The sequence below is a fragment of the Portunus trituberculatus genome, chromosome 49 (genome assembly GCF_017591435.1).
Source record: "Portunus trituberculatus isolate SZX2019 chromosome 49, ASM1759143v1, whole genome shotgun sequence".
Lineage (NCBI taxonomy): Eukaryota > Metazoa > Arthropoda > Malacostraca > Decapoda > Portunidae > Portunus > Portunus trituberculatus.
Genome location: NC_059303.1, coordinates 7,857,860 through 7,880,260, shown reverse-complemented (window position 1 = coordinate 7,880,260; position 22,401 = coordinate 7,857,860). Strand labels below are relative to the sequence as shown.

The 22,401-nt window shown below is 43.6% G+C and overlaps 1 protein-coding gene across 3 annotated transcripts in view; it reads right to left on the bottom strand.

Annotated features, from left to right (window-relative positions):
* Positions 1-1,789: 1,789 nt before the first annotated feature.
* The window catches only part of LOC123499333 (E3 ubiquitin-protein ligase ubr3-like), a 104,870-nt gene continuing 84,258 nt past the window's right edge, over positions 1,790-22,401 (bottom strand). For all 3 annotated transcript variants that reach the window (XM_045247212.1, XM_045247213.1, XM_045247211.1), the window contains 28 exons: positions 22,196-22,314; positions 21,199-21,293; positions 20,337-20,595; positions 19,112-19,238; positions 18,416-18,549; positions 16,769-16,997; positions 16,473-16,652; positions 15,992-16,218; positions 15,686-15,841; positions 15,293-15,474; positions 14,820-14,953; positions 14,305-14,450; positions 13,846-14,012; positions 13,356-13,600; positions 13,040-13,213; positions 10,790-11,056; positions 10,237-10,532; positions 9,562-10,098; positions 9,198-9,350; positions 8,808-8,956; positions 8,504-8,663; positions 8,101-8,329; positions 7,422-7,667; positions 7,064-7,302; positions 6,714-6,879; positions 6,345-6,556; positions 5,806-6,077; positions 1,790-5,272 (listed from right to left, as the gene is read on the bottom strand). In XM_045247212.1, coding sequence (XP_045103147.1) covers positions 5,155-5,272; positions 5,806-6,077; positions 6,345-6,556; positions 6,714-6,879; positions 7,064-7,302; positions 7,422-7,667; positions 8,101-8,329; positions 8,504-8,663; positions 8,808-8,956; positions 9,198-9,350; positions 9,562-10,098; positions 10,237-10,532; positions 10,790-11,056; positions 13,040-13,213; positions 13,356-13,600; positions 13,846-14,012; positions 14,305-14,450; positions 14,820-14,953; positions 15,293-15,474; positions 15,686-15,841; positions 15,992-16,218; positions 16,473-16,652; positions 16,769-16,997; positions 18,416-18,549; positions 19,112-19,238; positions 20,337-20,595; positions 21,199-21,293; positions 22,196-22,314 — 5,618 coding nt within the window. In that variant the 3' untranslated portion in view covers positions 1,790-5,154. The remainder of the gene's footprint in view (positions 5,273-5,805; positions 6,078-6,344; positions 6,557-6,713; positions 6,880-7,063; positions 7,303-7,421; positions 7,668-8,100; positions 8,330-8,503; positions 8,664-8,807; positions 8,957-9,197; positions 9,351-9,561; positions 10,099-10,236; positions 10,533-10,789; positions 11,057-13,039; positions 13,214-13,355; positions 13,601-13,845; positions 14,013-14,304; positions 14,451-14,819; positions 14,954-15,292; positions 15,475-15,685; positions 15,842-15,991; positions 16,219-16,472; positions 16,653-16,768; positions 16,998-18,415; positions 18,550-19,111; positions 19,239-20,336; positions 20,596-21,198; positions 21,294-22,195; positions 22,315-22,401) is intronic.

Genomic DNA, 22,401 nt, shown 5'->3' with positions numbered 1-22,401 from the left:
GCGACGCAGCACACACTGAAAATACTGATGATGCTGTATGGCAAGTAAAAGTACCCATATTCTGACAACCTATTAATATGAAATATCTTGCACTCACAATATGCACATTTTATTTTCATCCTCAGACTTCAAGACATGGCACTATCTTGGAGGAAATCAACACAATAGTGCTTCTCACCACAACACAAATTACTGGGCTCATTTTTAATGGGGAGATCCCTTTTTAATAAGGAAAAAAAGTTCCTTTACATGTAATATTACATCCTCCATGCACTACCAATGTGGTGTGCACAGACACTTTTCCAATAATTACACCACAACACAGTGGAGTCAAATAGTGAATGATATATGATCTCTGAAGACAAGTTATTGGTGCTATGATGAACATGCAACTGTTACGTACTTTCCCTTGGTTTCTAGTTGCTGCACAAAATAATCTTAACTGCCACTGAAGTGTTATTTGCTAAAAGACACAAAAAGGTTTACACCACAGCCAAGTTGCCTCCACTGGCCTGCAGGCACAGTCACTCCTAAAAGTTCACCAACTTAAAATTATAAATTCATCCAAAAAATATTAAAAGTTAATGGTGCCTCCCTTTTATATGAGTAACAAATATTTTCAAAATAAGAAACGTCTCCGTGAAAAAAGTTAAGCATTAAAAAATACCATGGAAATATGAAGACTAGTTTTGAAGCTCAAGAACAACAAATTGAACACATTTGTATGAAAAAAGAATCGTTTAACACAAACTACAGCATGTGTGTTAAATCTTGACGCCTCGGGGTTGGTGTAATTTCTTTTATCATTAAGGGAAAGAGGAAAACAACCTTCCTGGGAAGGCAAGATGTTCTGATGCTTTGCGACACTGACCACCTTCTATGCTGTCCCAGGCACTGAAGTGCCAGTCTGTACTACCTCAGTAGCCCTTTAGCTCAACTCCTTCAAAATGAAGATGCATATTTTGCGTCCTCGTAGCGCTTGTGACATATCCAAGGATGCGCAAATTGTGTCATGGCTGTGTTCTGCTGAAATAATGTATTTTTTCCCCCAGATACTATAAGAGATCCTTCAGAACATGGGTCATATATGAATTATTGCAAGAGAGAGAGAGAGAGAGAGAGAGAGAGAGAGAGAGAGAGAGAGAGAGAGAGAGAGAGAGAGAGAGGAGAGAGAGAGAGAAGGGGCTAGGGGTAGGCTATGGGAGAGAGGGGGGGCTAGGGGTAGGCTATGGGAGAGAGAGGGGGCTAGGGGTAGGCTATGGGAGAGAGGGGGCTAGGGGTAGGCTATGGGGAGAGGGGGAGGGTAGGCTAGGGGAGAGGGGGCTAGGGGTAGGCTATGGGAGAGAGGAGGGTAGCTAGGGGTGGGCTATGGAAGAGAGGGAGGTAGCTAGGGGTAGGCTATGGGAGAGGCGGGTAGCTAGGGGTAGGCTATGGGAGAGGCGGGGTAGCTAGGGGTAGGCTATGGGAGAGAGCGGGGTAGCTAGGGGTAGGCTATGGGAGAGAGTGGGGTAGCTAAGGGTAGGCTATGGGAGAGAGGGGGGTAGCTAGGGGTAGGCTATGGGAGAGAGGGGGGGTAGCTAGGGGTAGGCTATGGGAGAGAGTGGGGTAGCTACGGGTAGGCTATGGAAGAGAGGGGGTAGCTAGGGGTAGGCTACGGGAGAGGCGGGGTAGCTAGGGGTAGGCTACGGGAGAGAGGCGGGGTAGCTAGGGGTAGGCTAAGGGAGAGGCGGGGTAGCTAGGGGTAGGCTATGGGAGAGGGGGTAGCTAGGGGGCTAGAGAGAGAGAGAGAGAGAGAGAGAGAGAGAGAGAGAGAGAGAGAGAGAGAGAGAGAGAGAGAGAGAGAGAGAGAGAGAGAGAGAGAGAGAGAGAGAGTGTGCATGTGTGCACTGAGTGAGTGAGTGCACTAAGTGTGCTAGAATTGTGCTTCCTCCCACCCATGGCCAAAGTTCAACATGGCCAAAGTGACAACAAGCAATGAGAAACAAAAGGTGGTGTCTGACTCCCTGACTCCTGTTTGAGTGGAAATAACTGGGATATGGTGGACCGCCTTGTGTGATGTAAATAATTTCTTATGTTTCCCCTTGCTTGTAATCATTTTGGGCATGTTGAAAGAGTCGGAGGATGTAAATAAATTATAGTGCAGTTCGCTTTGCCTGGCTCATCAGACAGACAGACCACCCTCTCTACATAAAAGCTGAATGGCTACTGAGGTGATACAGACTGGTACTTCTATGCTTGGGACAGCATAAAAGGTTGTCAATTAGTGTTACAAAGCATCAGAACATCTTGCCTTCCCAGGTAGGTAGTTGTGAGCCTCCTCCACTTAAAAATAGAAAAAAATGACATTGACCTCAAGGCATCAAGACTTTCCATGCATGCTATACACTGTTCAAGATAACAATATAAAAAATTTGGAGTGAACTGAACATGATGAGGTGGATGTGCAATGATGTCAAGATAGATCAACAAAGGAAAAGTTTTTTTTTGTGTGTGTGTGTGTGTGTGTGTGTGTGTGTGTGTGTGTGTGTGTGTGTGTGTGTGTGTGTGTGTGATTCACCATGGTCATCTGCTGGTCACCTAGCCAGTCTTCCCCATGACAGAGCGAGCTCAGAGCTCATAGACTGATCTTTGGGTAGGACTGAGATCACAACACACTCCAAACACTGGGACAGCAAAGCCACAACCCTTTGAGTTATATCCTGTACCTATTTACTGCTAGGTGAAAGGGGGGCTACACATTGCTAGGTGAAACGGGGCCTACACATTAAGAGGCTTGCCCATTTGCCTCGCTGCTTCCCAGGACTAGAACCGGACCCTCTTGGTTGTAAGCCAAGCATGCTAACCACTACACTACGTGTGTGTGTGTGTGTGTGTGTGTGTGTGTGTGTGAGACAGTAAGTGATTGCAAGGAATCATAAGTTTGCTTCACTAAGGATCAGTCTCTCATGATTCCCAACTAATGCTATCTACAAAGATAGCTTGATGCTAAGCTTCCACCAAAGAACATTTAATTCAGATCTTGACATACTGTAAAGTGTGAATATTCAGTGAGAGAAGAGGAGTTAGAGAAAGAGAGAACTTCTAACAACAAATATCTGGCAGCAGAAGAGATTCCTATGAAGCAAATGTCATGATATTCTTGATCTGCTTGCAAGGCCAAGTGGAGGGTACAGTGTTACAACATTTGCTGCACTGATGCACAAAACAAGCATTCCTCTTGAAGGTCATGATACTGATACAAATTACAGCTCAATGTGTGAAAAATAGAAGGCTGGAATTTCTTCCTCACCAATTTTAAAACATTTTAAAACATCACATAGCTATAATAAATATTGTGTTGAATATTTTCCTTACTCACAATATGATACAGTACTAGTAGATCTTAGGAAAAATATACATAAAATCAATATACAAAGATAACAGTCCATTGCTTTTTCAAATGTACAAGTGGGCAAATATCCACTATTTATAAATATATAAGCACAGGTATTACTATGAGAGTAGGATGACCACTAGTATGCAGGACAACTCTTAGCTTCAGCACATTGGATGATGAACCAACAACAAGAAAAAACAATAGTACTCAAAAGTCATGCAAATGTATTCATGTTTTTTTCTCCTGAAAGATAGCAGCCTTTTGTCTACAAAACTTTAAGCCATTAAAGTTTTCAAATCACAATGCAGTTACTATATCAACAGTGTACGTATTATACGTAGGATTAGCTAAAGTATACACTGAAAAACCATGTATAGGAGAGAAATCGTCTAAAGGATGTATAGGAAAGATTTGCTTTCTACAGAGTATACTTAAATATTACTTGAGCTCTCATGAGAAGTAATAAACTTACAGTAGTTAATCTCCTTGGCTCTGCTGAGACAGGTCACATTCATGAGTTGAAAACCCACAGCTTCCCAGCACAGCACCACTACCTCCACCACCACCACCACCACCACCACCACCACCACCACCACCACCACCTCAACCTCAACCTCCCCACACATTCACAGCAGACTCCAATTTTGGAAATGAGAAAAAAAAAAAATAATAATAATAAATAAAAAAAATAAATAAATAGAATAAATAAAAAAATAATAATAATAAATAATAATAATTAAAAAAAAAAAAAAAAAAAAAAAAAACTTGCATAACTGAGAAGCACCAACTTTTATAACAAAATCCATGAATCAAACCATTGTTAGCATCACTCTGAAGTTAAGTAGTATTGCCTAAATACAACTTTGTGTAAAAATGCCCCAAAATGGCTAAATTCAGTCAATGCCCAATAGGCATACCTGCATTTTTTTTTTTTTTTGTCAAATCTTGTTTTTGATGGAGTATTTTAAGGAATACACCTGAATAAATGCTGTTAATCAGTATCACAAACAGTATTCTAACAAAAAAATGAAACCTGAATGCACACTTCTATAAGATGATGCCAACCTGAGGCTGCTGGCAGGGACAGCAACTTCTCCCTCCCTCCTGTCAAGCAACAGCTGACAGCACTATCACAATGACTGGCTGCAATCAAAGGTGCAGGTGGGCACAAATTAAGACAGCACACAACCTGTCAACTATCCAACAGAATCTGAAGAAAGCACAGCATTCAGATTATTACTGTTGATATTGGTCTAATAATAAAGAAATGCAATCATTGTAAATGCAAAGAATATTTTACTCCAGGAAACACTGGCAGCCGAATTCTGTTTCAACAACTCAAGTTAAGCTGCTTCCAATCCCATGGCCAGAGACACACCAGCTAACCCTCTGCTCCTCTCAACCATTATGCTTGACTGCTGGCCAACTGTTCTACTGATGTTTGAAACTGCAAAGTTTATCTCAACCCAGTCACTCTATTTTACTAAAGGCTGAAATCAATAAAATACTGCAGATGAACTTTGCTCATAAGCCTACAGGGCGTTAAACTTTTCCTTATTGAAGAAGAGAAAACTGCTTTTACAATCTGTAACTATGAACAAAACAGAGTAGAGGCCAAGTATTTCATAGAGTATCAGTTAGTTAATCTATAAACCAAACTGATTCCACTAAAATAGAAATAATGTAAATCCCAGATACACAAGAAAATACACTACTTTTACTTTAATGTCACCTCAAAAACACAAGGCTATTCTTTGCGTTTACAATGATTGGAGTCCTCAAAGTATGTTTCTGTGCCAGATCCAGCGACGGTTGGTGTGGTTGAAGGAGTGCGAGAGCCACTGTTGCTCTAGCAGGCGGTAGCGGTCCTCGCTCAGGTACAGAGGCTTGCCCCGCCTGTGGACAGACACACACATTACTTCAGGTCAAACACATATCCCATTAATGCTTAACATTAACTCTAAGCACAACCAACCATTCAAGGGATGATGCTATGGTGGTACACCAACTCACCTCTGCCACACTCAGATGGTTCATTCAACAAATTTATTTACTAATAATTGTGAAGATTTCATGAAGAAACATGTCAAGTATTATTTGTGAAAAAAATAATAATCTTCATAAAGTAATGTTAACATTAAAATCTTTGAAAAACAATACAAGAGAGCGCCTTGATACCAAAATGATGTTGCACCATTTATTAGTTCAACAAATCACCTGAAGAATTTTTGATATCAGGAAAGATGCTAATCTGACAGCCATGTGGTTGCTTCTCCTTGAGGAGTTGATTTACTGACCAATGAAACATTGTTCCAAGTGGAATACTGAAGGTTACCTGGAATACACTACACACTACTTTGCCGTCACTTTGGAGGGACACTCGTCCAACAAGATTAGATCTGTGAGATGTCAATCCTTCGGCAACTTACTTTAATTCTCTGTCCTCTTCCCCAAAGGAGTCGAGATGGATGCAGCCCCAGAGGCAGACTCTGGGTCCCCGGATCACAATGACTGTGGAAGCATTCACTACCAGGAATATGGCTGTGCCAGCTCCACAGTCAATAGCATGCTGTACACACTCACACACATCCTGCTGTTTGCAGCATGACTCCTTCAGACACACAATGGCGCCACAAAGAAGGCATACACTGGGGTCCTTGAGTACACTGTTGCACTGAGAACATTGCCTTCTGTGATAGTACTGGAAATATGTGTGACATTCAATTAGCACCTGTTGACAGATAATATTAATTTTTAACCAACAAAATTACTTAGAATAACTATGGAGGAGGCAGTAGACATCTACTGAAACAATGATTACTCCCATGAAATGTCTAAAGCACTGGATAAACATTTGCAGTCTTAGATCTAATTTTAATACATAAAATTTGATACAAAATGCCTTTAGAAGAAAACTGAGGAAAAAAAATTGCTGATCTTGCCATGTCAGAAAAATTCAGTGCCTCACCTGAAAGATGGCGTCATAAGAGTGTGGGAGACGTAGGAGGCGAGGCTGGGTGAAGGTGAGTGTAGTGAGGAGAGTGGAGGCTGCAACCTGGGCCTGAGCGGCAAAGTTGGCCACCTCGCTGCACCAGACCCGAGCGCCAGCTGCCAAGTCTCCGAGCCAGGTCTCCACGGGACTGGACACTTCCCGGGAGTGGTGGGTGCCACACATGTTGCCTGAAGGGCAAGACTCAGTGTGAAATGGAGAAAGCTAAGGAGAAATACTGTGATCTCACACTATGCAGGAACCTAATGTGCTACTAAAGAAGATTGGGAACAATTCTATTCACCCAGCACTTTGTGCTTGTGAGAGCTGCCTCTATCCATGACTCACCCATGATGGCAGAGTTGACCACAGAGCAGGTGTCCCACACACCCAGATACTGCTCCAGCGCTCCACACTCAGCAATGGGGTCTGCTATCACTGGTGAGTTCTCTTCCATGAGATGGGCTTTGAGTAGGGCTGCTATCCTCAAGAAATTGAGACAGTTCTCTCTAACCTGGAACACACATGGGTCAATAATTGTTAAAGAAAAGGGTCTGCATATGTTAAGTTTCCTGGAACAGACGCTTCACACTATTTGATGAGACAGGCAGGATGCACACCTATCTGGGACATTCAATAGAACTTCAGTAAGTCATAATTAAAAGTTCATAAAGTTGGTGATGTATTGAACATTTTACCTGACAGGTGACATCATTCAATGTCCAGGTATTTTGTTGGTGTTCACTCTGTGGCACATGATCATCCGAAAAGAAGGGGCTGTTGCGCAGGGTATTGTGGGCTAGGGCCAGCAGGGGTGCCAGAGGGCCACTAGTAGTGGCCTGTTCTCGCTGACTCTCGGTGAGAGAGAGCAGTGCTGATGCGGCAGCTCCCACAACAACGACACGGTACACATTCCCAACCACACATTTCAGGTAGGCTGAAACAGTTAAGTTTATTAAGTAAATGTAATAATATCAAATGGTGACACTGGTACCAGGTAGATACTCATCCATCACACATCCCAGCAAAGTAAAGACATGGCAATGAGAGCCTCACCTTGATCAATCCTTGAGGGCAAGAGAAGGATGAGGTGCAGAAGCAAAGTAACAGGATCTCTCAGCAGCAGTGGTACTTCTCGCTCTCTCAGGGTGACAGCGCCCTCACTGCCCACCACCGACTGCTGGGTGATGGATGCCCACGTTTGGCGGATCCAGTGTATGCTGCCCCCAACACCCACCAGCGAGGCATCTCCTCCACCACTCAGGATCTTGGAGTGGCAGCCAAGTACATGGAGGAGTGGCACTGCAAGGGAACAGTTATTATAATCACTATATATTATAATAAGCGAGCAACCAATCCTCAATACCGAACAAATTCAAATATATGAATCTGGTTAATTGAGAGCATGCTCCACAATGTCTTGCAGCAACCTACCAAAGAAATTAGTCTTGCTTTCTTTTAGAGGTCAGCTATTTTTTCAAGGCAACTTTGCAAGATTTGATCAAATTTCATGCAAGTGATTCTTGTAGTTTTCTTGTCATCTGAGTAAAGGAACACAACTGGAGTGGTTACAACCACACCACTGAGATCCTTTCTGGATAGCACAAATAATCTTATGCATTCCTCATAAAATAAATAAATAAGCAAAAAGCAGAGGGAGCACTGAAAAACTCCAAGACCTACAGAAGTGTTCCCATCACAAAAGTCTGAATACAACAAAGTGAGTGGCACATACTGAGGCAGGAGCGCTTCACATCCATCTTGGGGTCGTGGCCATTGGAGACGAGGGTACCACCACACTGCACCAGCTCCACCTCCAGGTTGGTGCGCAGGATGGATGACACGAACATCACCAGCGACGGCGTGGACGGGTTAGAGGACACGCTGCGGTACTTGGGGTAGGTGGCCATCGTCATGTCCTCCATCATGCGGGCCATTGCAGTCTTCAGGGAACTGCTGAACGTCTGCACCACAAAAAAAACAAAAAAAAAGGATGCCAACACAAACAAAACGTCCTCACATTACACACCACATATGATAGAAGACTTTGTTTAGGCATCATGATATACAGTACACACAAATTTCTTTATACAAGCAACACTTAAAACTGAGAAAGGAAAAGTCAAGAGAAGCCTCACCGGAACAGTCAAGTCGTGTAGTAGCCGGTCAACTTCCTCTATTAAACTAGTATCACAGGTGGCGGGATGCTTCACTAGAGCTGATAGGTCACCTATCTCCGGGGAAATGGGCAGCACCGAGTTTCCAAGTTGTCGGCACAGAGGACACCAATACTCGCCCCTTGAAACACATGAGGTGGAGATTGTTAAGAAATAATGAATAATAATTATTTCCTAGGCAAGGTGTTTGTGTCAATCAGTATACATTTTCACTATTGTATGTATAGAGCTTGGTACGAGTGCATTCTCTCCTTTCCAAACTTACTTCTCCACATTGAGGGGATTATTTGGGCGGTCTTGGGAGCGCAAAGAGAGAAGGTAAGACTGGTGGCAGTCCAGGTGGAGGTGATGGCCACAGGTCTGTACATGCACTCCTCCCTCCCACCCAATGTTCATCGACACCAACCAAGAGTTCTGGAAATGAAGCACATGATCACTTTTAAAGGCATTCCTACACTCCAAGGGGACACAACTTTCTAAAGATATTTCAAAACAATAAAAAAAACAATGAACTTTCTCAGAATTACAATCATCTGCTTTTATTACGTGATTTGAGATGATCATCAATAACAAGGCAAATAATCATAGCAACAGGTGTAAGGAGCATAACATTTCCCTTCTTCCTGTTAAGCGTGTCATTTGGGGTGGGACTCACATAGTCAAAGTGTCTGTTGAGGGTGTCAGCGCGCTCCTCCATGTACTGGCCGAGGGTGTACCGCCGCTGCCTGAGCCGCCCCCGCTCTGCGTCCGTGGTAGGAACACTTAAAGGCTTCTGGGATGAGGTTCTGTGACCCAGCACACTGGTGGCCTATAAGCAACACAGCAAAAATTATACACTAAGGTTAAAAAATTCTTATAGCTATTGTCTTTATTTTTCATCCCAAATCACTCCTTCCACACCCTTATTCAAGCACCACATTTCCTAGTACTGCTACCTGTTCCATCTATCAATTCCTGCATTACTATATTCTATCTCTCACAAATTTTGGATCCCTGTCCAGCTTTGTCTCATCACCCACCTGCAGCAAGACCACCAGCCCCACTGGTCTCTCTGGGGTTGAGGGAATGGACTGGTTGCAGATCACACAGTCGTATTCCTTGTGCCGTTCTACTTGCTCCTCTTCCACCTCCATTGTGTCGGCTCCTCCTGCATCAAACTCTGCTGCATCTGCTCTGTTCTGCTCCATAAACTGTCGCTGACGGCTTGCAAACTCTGCCATGACCCTCTTTTGGCGTTCCCTAGCCCTCTTCCTCTTCTCTTCCCTCGCTCGGGCTTCCTCCTCTGAAGAGGCAGAGGACTCCTCCTCCTTCTGGCTGTAAAGACATGAAATGGTGTCCAGGATGCCTTTCCTGGCAGAGGCATCGTATCGGCCCAGCTTGTTCAGGAGCTTGGCGATGAAGAATGGCCCGTCGCCTATTCGGGAGTCAGAGGTATCGGAAAAGTTTGGACGGTAAGAGTTGGGCTTCCCGGACAACTTGGAGTGTAGCTTGATGAGCAAAGAGATGATGGACTCCTCCACAGACACATACTCATCACCAGAGTCTATCTGAGGATACTGCAAAGAAACCAATTTGTCTTAATTTCAGACCACAATGTGGAAAAGGAACACTTTAATGCCTACTGTAACTATCAACAGACAGAAAATACAAGGAAGAGATGTCAATCTATTTTCATTTCATGTATCTTAACTTACTGATGAGAAATGTGAGATATCTGGCACTGGAGGGGAGCCCTGGAGGGACGGGGGAGAGCCATCAGCTGGGGGCAGCAGAGCCTTGGGGAGGCCAGGATGGCGGCGTAACCGCTGGTGGAAGTGGTGCTGCAGCATGAAGCAGCGGCCGTGGTGACCCCGGCTACTGCAGGTGGGGGCTCCTCTGCCACCACCAGCCCTCCCACTGCCCTCATTGCCTATCCGGCCCACCTCATTGCCCGCCAGCAGACTGGGGTACTGCGTGGGTCCAAGCAGGGACGCTTGGGCTGCTGACCCATCTGTCATGAGAAACAACAAATAATTTCACAACACTTTATATTAATAAGCCTTTTGTCAGATTCACTGATGAAATGGTTGCTTTACGGTTTACTTTCTGAGATAAACAAACAATGGAATATTTCCATGTGCTCTTCTGTACACCATTTCCTACATCTCTATCTCACACACATCACACTACACCTACAAAGTGTTATTGACATTAACACTACATATATCCTTAATCTGCCCTGCCTGGGTACTCTTCAAATCCACTGACCTGGATTACCACACTGGGCTGGCACCAGCATGTTAGTTGCAGAGGAGGTTGGGGGCAGGGCCAGGGGTGAGGTGTGGTCCTGTGTTGGTGTGTCGGGTGTGGTGGGCAGGGTAACCCCTGATGGCACTACAGCGGTGGCACCTTGACGATAAATGACTAGCTCCGATCCAGCAGCCAATGGCCGGGGGCGCGGCGCTCCCCTCAGGGCAAGCCGGGGTTCCCCACCCTCAAGCTCATCCATCTCCAGGTCTGACCCGTCCAGTTCACCTGAGGAGTACACATCAAACAAACACAAGGGTAAAAAATGCAGACTGTCTGCTTCAGCACCAAGTCTAAAATAATTTGTATAGATTACATAGTTGGATGGTAACTGCTACAGTGTTCCCTCACAATTTCACAGTTTGACTTTTGCAGCCTTTCTGTTTCCTGGGTTTTATATGTAGATACGTTCTGCGGATTTTTCACTATATCACGGGGTCCACGGTATCACTTACAAATACTGTACATACAGTAACAATGTATGTTACTATGTACGTACAATACTGTACATGTATTGTTCACATACAGGCAACCCCCCCTTAATGAAGTTTCACACAACGAAATTTCGCTACAACGAAGGTTTCCTTTTACTACCATCTACTTGTTTAATGAACACCAAACTAGCTTTAACGAAATTTTATCCAGGTAATTTTTTCCAAGTTTGAAAGCCCTGCCCTATCACACATGCTGACAGGCTTTTGAATACACCAGCGCCTCTCATAGACAAAGCGCGCACTGCTCACTCCCCTAGTTCAAAACAATAACAGCGTCAGCAGCAGCTCGTCTTCCCTCACTCTACATGGCATCAAAACGCCCTGCAATGTTGCTAAGAAGACCAGGAAATCTCTTATTCTCGAAGTGAAGCTGGATATTATTCACAGACACGAGAGAGCAGAGAAAACTAATAGCATTGCTTCCCACCATGGCTTGACTCCATTTTCTAGTCAGCAGACTCTATTAAGAAGGCTGGTGAGATCATATCTTCCTTGCAAGCTAAAAGAACCACCTGAACTTGTGACTGCAGTGGATAAAATGGAAAACCTTATGGAAATGTGGTACATAAGTTTTGTATGTGGTACAATGATGTGCCCTTTGTTTACATTCCACAGGCTGCCAGCTAGCATATTTCCCGCTTCACTATCCCTCCCTTCATAAATTTCAGATCATCAACATTATAAAGTTACTTACATACATACATTAGTGTACATTATAATGACTTAGTTTTAAATTAAACTGCTTAAATATTTAACTTCATAGTTTTTACTTTCATTAAACCTTTTACTTGTACTATGATGCACTCTCGCTTTTTTTACTCTCAATGGAAGCTCAAGTCAGGGGTTAAACTTGTTATAATTGGTTCGCTTAACAAAAATTCGCTTAACGAAGGGTTTTTCAGGAACACAACCCTTTCATTAAGTGGGGGTTGCCTGTACATATACAGTACCATACGCATATAGGGAGGCGGTGGCATAGTGGATAAGGTGGTGAGCGTGGGATTGGGCAGACGTCCACGCGTAGGTTTGAATCCCACCACACACCGCTTTGAAGCTATGCCATTTGTCGAGTGGTTTAAAGTTACCTACATGTCACCATGATACCCAGGTTCTAGGTGGTTACACCAAAAATGCACTTGGTCCCTAATATGGGCACCACTATAAATAAAATTTCCTGTGCTACTAATGGGCAGAAGCTGAACAGCATTTCCCACATATATACTTTTCAAGTATGCCTACAGGCACTATAGGCCATAACATAAAAAGTTTAGCCAATAAAAATGCTTATAAGAGTGTGGAGAAGGGTAATATAGTAGAGGGAATGGTTGATAAGAGTGTGGGGAAGGTTTATATAGTGGCAGGCAGGGTTGATAACAGTGTGGGGAGGTTTAAAAGGTTTAAAATGTTATGTATATAACAAGTATATATAGTGTCCCAACTTTGCGGATTTTCACCTTTCGCGAGTGGTTACAGAGCGCATCTTCCCCCCAATAAATGAGGGAACACTGTATTTACATAATTCTAAAAGTTCACCTTTAAGAAATACATTCAAAGTTTTAGTTGTGGACTCTTAAGAAGTGACATAAGGGGATAACTTGATTTCTGTCACTGCTATTCTGCTATTCACAATAACTCCAAAAAGATCCATTCAAATGATGTAAGGCAGAAAGAAACTATTAGTAGCACCATGATGTACAGAAGACCACAAGACCCTCACCATCTGAGCAGGAACTGATGGAAGGTGTTGGGTTGAGGTGGACTCGGGACACAACACAGTTCACGTTGGCAAACACGTCATCTGTTGTGAACCACTTGCAGAACTGTCCGTCAGGCTTGTCCTCGTCCGTCTCAATCATGCTGTCATAGTACTGAGCTGCCATCACCTCACCTCCTACACAAGACGATAATAAAGGTGCATCATTACTTAATGGTACAGGTAAGTATGTTGATCTGCAGCTGTTACTTCAATTCTGACCACATGTGTATAAGTTGTGTTAAGCCAAGAACAAAGGGAACATGAAGTCAGCAGGCACCTTGTGAACGATGTTGGGCCTGGTACTCTGTAGTTAGCTCCAGCAGGTACACAGTGAGGGCCAAAAGGTGGTCTGTGGTGGACGCCTCATTCAAAGACTTGTACAGGAGCATGAAGAGCACAGCATGAAAACTTCGGCACGCAATTATCCTCTGGGGATCAGTGTACGGGCTTGAGACTGGGCTGGGTAGGCGAAACGGAGGCCACAAATCTCCTGAGCTGCTAATGTTGCCCGATTGTTTACAACTGTTGAGAGAAAAAAAAAATCTGTTGATACAATATCAACACAAACATAAGACTGAAGTTTTATACTGGATGTCAAAAATTTAATTCCTTTCCATGGAGTATTTCCAAACGATTTCAGCAGCCTAAATCCAACACAGTAACTCAAACTAGGCCACTTCAACTAACTCAATATCAACAGAGTAAAACCAAGGAGAGCCATATGAAATGACTAAGTACTGGTGGCCAAATATTGTGCAACAACTTACTATAATTTAAACCTGTCCAGAGAGGCTTGGAAGTCCCTCCTCTGCACGGCCCTCAGGAGGACATAGATGGGGTCGTAATGGTCCTCCCACACCTCGTCACGTGGGATGTACATGCCTTGCTGCATGGTGCCAGATGCCTCAAAGTTTGGGGCACGATATGAGGACACCTGTAGAATAATGAGATGATTGAGTAATAGGAGTAATGGATTCAGTGTGAAGGCAGCTGTCACTAGTTACGACTGTAAAAACAAAGGCCTGTACTTTGAAGTGCTTAACTCTCTCATCATGACTATTTTTAAAGATTACAGTGATGAATAGCTGCATTCACATGAGTGTTTCTTCTGCTAATAATTGTGATGTCACTAAAACTAGAAAACTTGAATTAGAGATATTTAAAAGCTTTCAGGATGCAGTAGAGTACAGTTTCAGAAAATGCAGAGCACACAGTGTTCCCCGCACCTTGCTAAGCACTGCCTCAAAGTCTCTGCTCTGTGCCGCACTGCCACACTTCTCCGGCATGCACTCCATCAGCTGAGAGTGTGTCTTGTCTCCCATGCACAGCAGCGTTACCATCTCCAACTTGGCAAGCTCACTCTCACTCAGACCTGCAAGAAATTCATGGCTCAAATGATGTTTGTAAAATACACCAAGACAAAAAATGACATGCGTAACACAAGACACAAGTACAGTACACAAAATAATTACTATGTATCTGTCTATTCATTCACTATCACTATAATTATTATCAATCAGTAGAGGCAATATAACTCTTCAAAGGCAGCAAAAAAGTGCATAACATGATAAAGAATATATCATGTATTCATTTATTCTTTCAGTATCTTGTGAATAATATGTCGAGACAATACGGATCTCCATAGCCAGCAATAAAGATTCAATGGTAACAATGCAATGCTCTACTCCAAATATTCCCAACTGATGACTAGATACTCTTCGCTGACAACACCGACACTCACCAATGTTAGTACGGACAGTCACAAGAGTGGCAAGAAAAGTGAGGCAGGATTCCAGGATGGTCATCTCATGCTCACAGTCCAGGAAGCTGTTGGATGCCCTCGGGGAAACACTCAGCGACTCCAGCACATGAAACCTGAAGGAAAAGGGGGGAAAAAAAATGTCACTCCATAACTAAACTATATTTTTATCTTATTTTTTTTAAGGAATGGCTTTGTTGGTATCCTTCCTGTGCTAAGAGAGTCAGAAGATAAACATGCCAAAGTGGACAAGAATAAAGATTAAAATGTCAAAAGGCATAAGAAGAAAGATGAGTAAGTAAAAGAGAATACAGAGGAAAATACTCATCAAAGAATACAAAGAAAAATAAACATGTCAAAAAGCATAAAAACGAAAGATAAACATGACAAAACAAATAATAAAAAAACAAACGAAAGAGAAAAAAATCTGGACAAACACACTAAATCTTCCTCACCGATCTAATACAGTGAGGATAAAGTTGTCGGCAGGAAGTTCCCCAGCACAGATCTGCAGGAGGTAGAGGTCAGCGTCCACCATGGAGTTGCAGAAGTGGCACTGAATGTACGTCATGGCCTGCCCCTTGATCTGCAGGCCGTTCCTCACCCACATGCCACTTAGGATCTCATAGAAGGCAGCCTGCAAGGAGGATGAGTACTTTCAGAGTCTGCTTCCTACACAAACTGAGATGAAGGATACATTAGGGGAATTAAAGTTACTATGCATGGGAACAGAGAGCAGAAACATCACTGAAAGTTTTTCAAGTGTTTTTCTCTATGCTGTAAAGAGAAAGCACAGACACAGCAGCGAGTTCCATCATGTCACACTCACTACAGCCACACTAACTGACCTGCAGCCTGAGTGGGTGAACCATGATGAGGTGCAGCAGGTCCTGTGAGGGCAGCACCTCACTCAGCACTGCCCCTTGTGCCTTCACTGCCTGACACATGAACACTGAGTAGTAGCGGTGGAGTGGCAAGTGGAAGGACACCTGGTATGGATTCCCCTGTGAACAGTTAGAGTTGTGGAGTGAGTCACATTCAATTAAAACCTTCTGAAAGTAGTAGAGGTGCAGCATTACAGTATTTATGGGCTAGAGGGCACAAAATACAGTGCAGTAAGTCACTTGACACCAGGTGACAACTGCATCACACACCAGGTCATTGTGAGAGAAGCCCACATCACTGAACCAGGTGCTGAGGGCTCGCAGGCACTCCCGCAGCACGGAGAAGGTGTAGTCCCAGGTGTCCGAGTCGCGCAGATGGGAGACCAGCGCCCACATGGGTGATGCCGAGGCCTCCAGCTCAGCACTGAATGCAGCATAGTATGTCTGAGGCTCAAACTCCACGTGATGAGTCAACTCCCTAACGTTGACATTCATTCCTGAGGGCCAGACACCAGTTGTTAGTCTCGTCTCCAAGGATATTCACTGTTATTGGCATTATGGTTATTAGACTCATTCTTTCAGGCACAATTTCCTGATTTCTTAACTCACAAAAGGATGGATATATATTCTAAATAAAAGGAGAGAGAGAGAGAGAGAGAGAGAGAGAGAGAGAGAGAGAGAGAGAGAGAGAGAGAGAGAGAGAGAGAGAGAGAGAAAGGTATAAAGTAAAAAAACTCTCCCAGTCACCCACCTTGGAACATGGAGAGAAATGAGAACCATTCCTGGATGAGTCGATGGTCACTCATGAACTTGACAGCGATGGCTCGGTGGGACAGCACGTTGTTGAGGTCCGACACCAGCGGCCAGTAGCAGTGGTTCTTCATGACATCATCCGCACAGTTGACAACGTGGTGCTTATTTTGCATCTTGTCTGTGGGATAAATGCATGTGTATGAGAGAAGGTGCTACAACATCATGGTCATATGGGCCTTTTTTCTATTTTGTTTTGTTGTCCTTGCCCAAAGAAAAGAGAGTTAAAAGCCTCACCATGTAGAGTGGATGGCACACATATTGACTTCATCATATTCTTGAGGCTGACAATCATGACATGGAGGAGGTGGAAGGAATCAGTCATGCGGTACGCCAAGTCCTGGTCAGAGAAGAGCTGCACTGACACATGCACTACACGGTTGCTGAGAATCTCTGAGTCCTCGCTCTTCACCAGCATGACAGAGATGCGGCTGTAGTGCTGCACGAAGGCCCGGGCAAAGGCATCCTGAAGCAGACACAGAGGAAGGCTGAGTGTTGGATTGAGCAAAGTAGGGATGTGATCTCTGACATTAAGGTGAGATGAGTATATAACTATCTATCAATATAGTACTTTTCATGAGACAGAGTGTGGATATGATTTGTGACATTAACCTTTTCAGTACTGGGGTGCATTTTTATCTAAAGTTTTGGGTACGATTAGACAATTTCATTTACATTAGGAAGCATCCATGGAGGGCAGAAGATTAATGAACAGAGTCTTCACTGTTTTAAGCCTGTTACGGCCCGCCCGTAACATACTCCACTACCCTCACCTCCTCCGCTTGCTACCTCGTTCGCCACCTCTCCACCTCCCCTTCCACATCACCGTCTCATGAACCTTCCATGTCATCGTCTCATGAACCTTCCACATCACCGTCTCATGAACCTTCCATGTCATCGTCTCATGAACCTTCCACATCACCGTCTCATGAACCCTCCACATCACCGTCTCATGAAGCCCCGCTACTATCCCGAAGTTGGATTCACGAGGCCCCATTCGACTCAAGCGAAAGTGTTTAGTGAGCTCCCTTATTTCTGGAAGTCAGTCGAGGTCAAGGCCTCAACCAGTGAACACAACGCCTCTTGGATTACCGTGGGATCCACCTCACCCAGTACTTCACCACTGCGACACCTCATAAATATCACTTCCCCTCGTCCCATTTTTTCCACATTGTCTCCATATAGGATTAGTATTATTGTTAGGTATTAAGTTGGGTTCTTTATTTTGTTGTATTTATTTCTGTTATATATCTATGAGTATGTCAGTTTCATGTGTTTCATGTTTTATCTATATGTGTATGTCAGTTTCATTGTTATTAGGTTATTAAATAGCTTCTTAAGTGCCCCCTTTGCATATCCTCACCAGTTGAACCTGCAGTTTTTTTTTTTTATTGTTATTGTTCACTGGCTCCCCGATGCCAATCTTACCCATTTAACCGGTGAACGTAACAAGCCCCACATGAGTTTTTGAAGCTGCATAAAATCACCAAATAGTAAGCAGAATAGATATGAACACATGTCATGGTACTGAAGGAGTTAAGGTGAGACAAGTATCTAGGTATCTATCTATACCAGGCTAACAACCCTTCATGGGGCAGCCCTCACAAAGCACCATCCGTATTTTGAAACACTTCAGCACCATACTTCCACCACATCTAAAAAGCTCAGGTTGAAGTGACGTAGGTTTTAAAGATATTTTCATGGTTTCAGTGACATACTAACAAGATTTCTACATTATTAACATCTCAGTTAATCAAGAAAAGAACAACAAAACAAATGAGGACAAGAAGAAAACAATGAACTTCACACTCAGTACACAAAATAAAGAGGTCATTGGGAGCCACACCAACACAGACTTATCCCTGAACTAAAGGGCACACTCACCTCATATTCTGTGTCAGGCAGCATGTTGAGGAGCAAACATACTAACTTCTGTGGGAACTCAAATTTTACTGTCCAAAACACTATTTCGTCTAAAAATGTCTTGTGAACGAGAGGCCCATTCAAGGTGGCAACATCTGGAGTGGGGAGAAAAGAAAGAATTGATGCAGTTAACCTCTCTAGTGTCTTATGAACCTTCTAAAAAGTTAAAATGTTGTAGAAGTCAATGGTTGTGTGAAATGTATAATATTCAACAACACACCTTCATTACTTGTTTCATAAATACAAATATCATTCCAAAAACTGATAAATAAATTGACATAACTTTCACATTACAGCAGAACAAACACACAGCACACATGAACACTTTTTCTTCTCTCACAGCACACCAGAACACAACAGAACACTCTCCTATTTAACAGTATATATATACCTCATAGCACCCATACAAACTCTCTCTCTCTCTCTCTCTCTCTCTCCACCACTTGGCTCTCTATTATAATGCAGCTTCGTTCTTTTATCTGTTTATTTTTCTTGTGATTTAATTTGTATTTGCGCTCTCTCTCTCTCTCTCTCTCTCTCTCTCTCTCTCTCTTCACCACTTGGCTCTCTATTATAATGCAACCATTCTTTTATTTCCTTCTTTATTTATTTATTGTTCTTGTGATTATATTTGCATTTGCTCTCTCTCTCTCTCACCTTCGTATCCAGGGGGTACCTCTCCAAAGGGAATACTGTTGAGAGCTTCTTCATACAATTTCTTGCTCTGTGTGAGATATTCTGTGTCCTGGTGCCTGGAGGAACCCTGCGTCAGCTCCTGGTAAACCTGGGACAGAAGACTGCAGGTGTTAGCATAAATGAACACACACACACACACATCCACACACACACTATAGATAAATAAATACATAAATAGAACTAAATAATAAAGGAATGATTGCACCTGTTACTATAAAAATGAACACACAAAATAAACATAAGTAAATGAAATGTAGATAAATGAATAAATAAATGTGAGGACCAAATAGAAGGTTGTCTCAGGAATATATAAACAAAATATATGAGGAAAAAAATATAAGGTTATCTCAGGTAAAGGTAGAAATGCTAAATTTACTCATGTCACCTTAATTTTCAACACAAAGTAATTCCCAGAGATTGTATTTGAAATGCTAAACTTACTCATATATTTCTTCAATTTTCAACACCAATTAACTCCTAGAGATTGTATTTGAATTATAAAGGTTCTGTGGTATTTTTACCTCAACCCAAGTCTTTGTATGTATAGTCTTTCTCACCCATGAACTGATAGTGTTGATGAAAAGCATGGATGACTATTGGATTAATGTTGATAATAGTATTATTTCTGTGGTATTAATCTCTCTCTCTCTCTCTCTCTCTCTCTCTCTCTCTCTCTCTCTCTCTCTCCTGTCACTTCCACTTCATCTTCATAAAGGCTGATTAAAACTGATGAATAAAGACTGCATACATGAATCAACAATTATACATGTTATATATAAGCTTCTGTAGTGTGTGTATGTGTGTGTGTTCACTGTTTGATCTGCTGCAGTCTCTGACGAGACGGCCAGACGTTACCCTACGGAACGAGCTCAGAGCTCATTATTTCCGATCTTCGGATAGGCCTGAGACCAGGCACACACCACACACCGGGACAACAAGGTCACAACTCCTTGATTTACATCCCGTACCTACTCACTGCTAGGTGAACAGGGCTACGTGAAAGGAGACACACCCAAATATCTCCACCTGGCCGGGGAATCGAACCCCGGTCCTCTGGCTTGTGAAGCCAGCGCTCTAACCACTGAGCTACCGTGTGTGTGTGTGTGTGTGTGTGTGTGTGTGTGTGTGTGTGTGTGTGTGTGTGTGTGTGTGTGTGTGTGTGTGTGTTGGTATCTCAGCATCGCACCTTGGGGTTACACAGAGACTTGGTCATGGTTTTCCTCATGGCTGCTCCGAGTCGGCTGAGCTCCTGCAGAAGGTCAAGGAAGAGGGAGGACTCCTCCATGGCCTCCTGCACCTGCTTCAGCGACTCGGAACTGTGCTCACGGCAGTGCTGGATGAAGCGCAGGAATATCCGTGGCATGAGGGCGTCAGCGATGGCCAGCAGGTCGGGCGGCACCTCAGGCTTGTTGAGCTGAGCCTGGGAGCCGTGGCGATGGCAGAACCTGGAAGAGAGGGAGAAGGAAAGGATGATGAGTGGAGATGTGTGATTGTGTGAGGCATGAAGGAAGAGGTGAAGTTGAAGTAAAGTTAGGGTTGCCATATATGAACTATCAACATTCAGACACTTTGACTAACACCTCATATAATACTAAAAAAAGTAAATTAATTTGAAAAAACTCATCATTTTCAAATAAGGAACTAATTTTTTCTGTAAGAGGAGATAACTGGCCAAGGGCAACATAAAAATGAAAAAAAAAGGTTGTAGTTGTCAGTCCCCTTGCAGGTCTGATTTCACCAAAATAAAGGGATATATGTCTTGAAACCTCCCTCTTAAATGAAGTCAAGCCATAGGAAGTTGGAAAGACTGAAGCAGGTAGGAAGTTCCAGAGTTTACCAGAGAAAGGTATGAATGATTGAGAGTACTAGTTAACTCTTGCATTAAAAGATGGACAAAGTAGGGGTGAGAGGAAGAAGAAAGCCTTGTGTTTCAATTACTTACCAGAGCAGTGAAAGAGCTAATAGATGAACCAAAGCAGGATAAGACAGAAAGAGGTCAAAGGAAGCAAGAGTGAGACAGTAAGATGCAGCAAAGGAGGCACACTCACCCAGATTCTTTCATGACCGCTGAGTTGCCGCAGTCACATGCTCCTCCTGCCTGAGACCTGAACATGTTGAAGTCGTGTCCCTCGTGGTTACCCTCCTGAAGGAACACAAAACGGTTAATGGCTAGAGTCGGTCCTTCTGAGTAGCACATAAAACTTGGGGAGAGGAATGGTAATGACAGGGAGGAAGGACTTGTTCAAGATATTTACCCACAAAACACAAATCAGCTAACAAGTGTGTGTGTGTGTGTGTGTGTGTGTGTGTGTGTGTGTGTGTGTGTGTGTGTGTGTGTGTGTGTGTGTAATTCACTGTTTGATCTGCTGCAGTCTCTGACGAGACAGCCAGACGTTACCCTACGGAACGAGCTCAGAGCTCATTGTTTCCGATCTTCGGATAGGCCTGAGACCAGGCACACACCACACACCGGGACAACAAGGTCACAACTCCTCGATTTACATCCCGTACCTACTCACTGCTAGGTGAACAACACCTACACGTGAAAGGAGACACACCCAAATATCTCCACCCGGCCGGGGAATCGAACCCCGGTCCTCTGGCTTGTGAAGCCAGCGCTCTAACCACTGAGCTACCGGGCCGTGTGTGTGTGTGTGTGTGTGTGTGTGTGTGTGTGTGTGTGTGTGTGTGTGTGTGTGTGTGTGTGTGTGTGTGTGTGTTCATTACCTGTCTATATTTGATGTATATTTTGTAAACAACACTTCAGGAAGGTGATGTATTTCTGAGAGAGAGAGAGAGAGAGAGAGAGAGAGAGAGAGAGAGAGAGAGAGAGAGAGAGAGAGAGAGAGAGAGAGAGAGAGAGAGAGAGAGAGAGAGAGAGAGAGAGAGAGAGAGAGAGAGAGAGAGAGAGAGAGAGAGAGAGAGAGAGTATAGGAAACATAAAAGGAGCAATAGGGAAAAACAATCCAAACACCCACCCCCACCCTCTAAGCACCAATCCACCCCATCCCCCCCCTCAGCAGCAGCAGCAGCAACAACACTCACCTGGAAGCACTGGGCACACAGACTCATGCAGGGCGAGATCCCACACGTGCGACACCGGTACGCCACGAAATGAGCAGTCCATACCAGGCCGCAGGTGGTGGCGTTGTCATAGCGGTGAACTGTCAGGAGGAAGATGATTGGAGATTAGGATTTGTGAAGACTACATTAGGATTGGAACTCTTTTAAATTACCCGTGGCGTATTTGT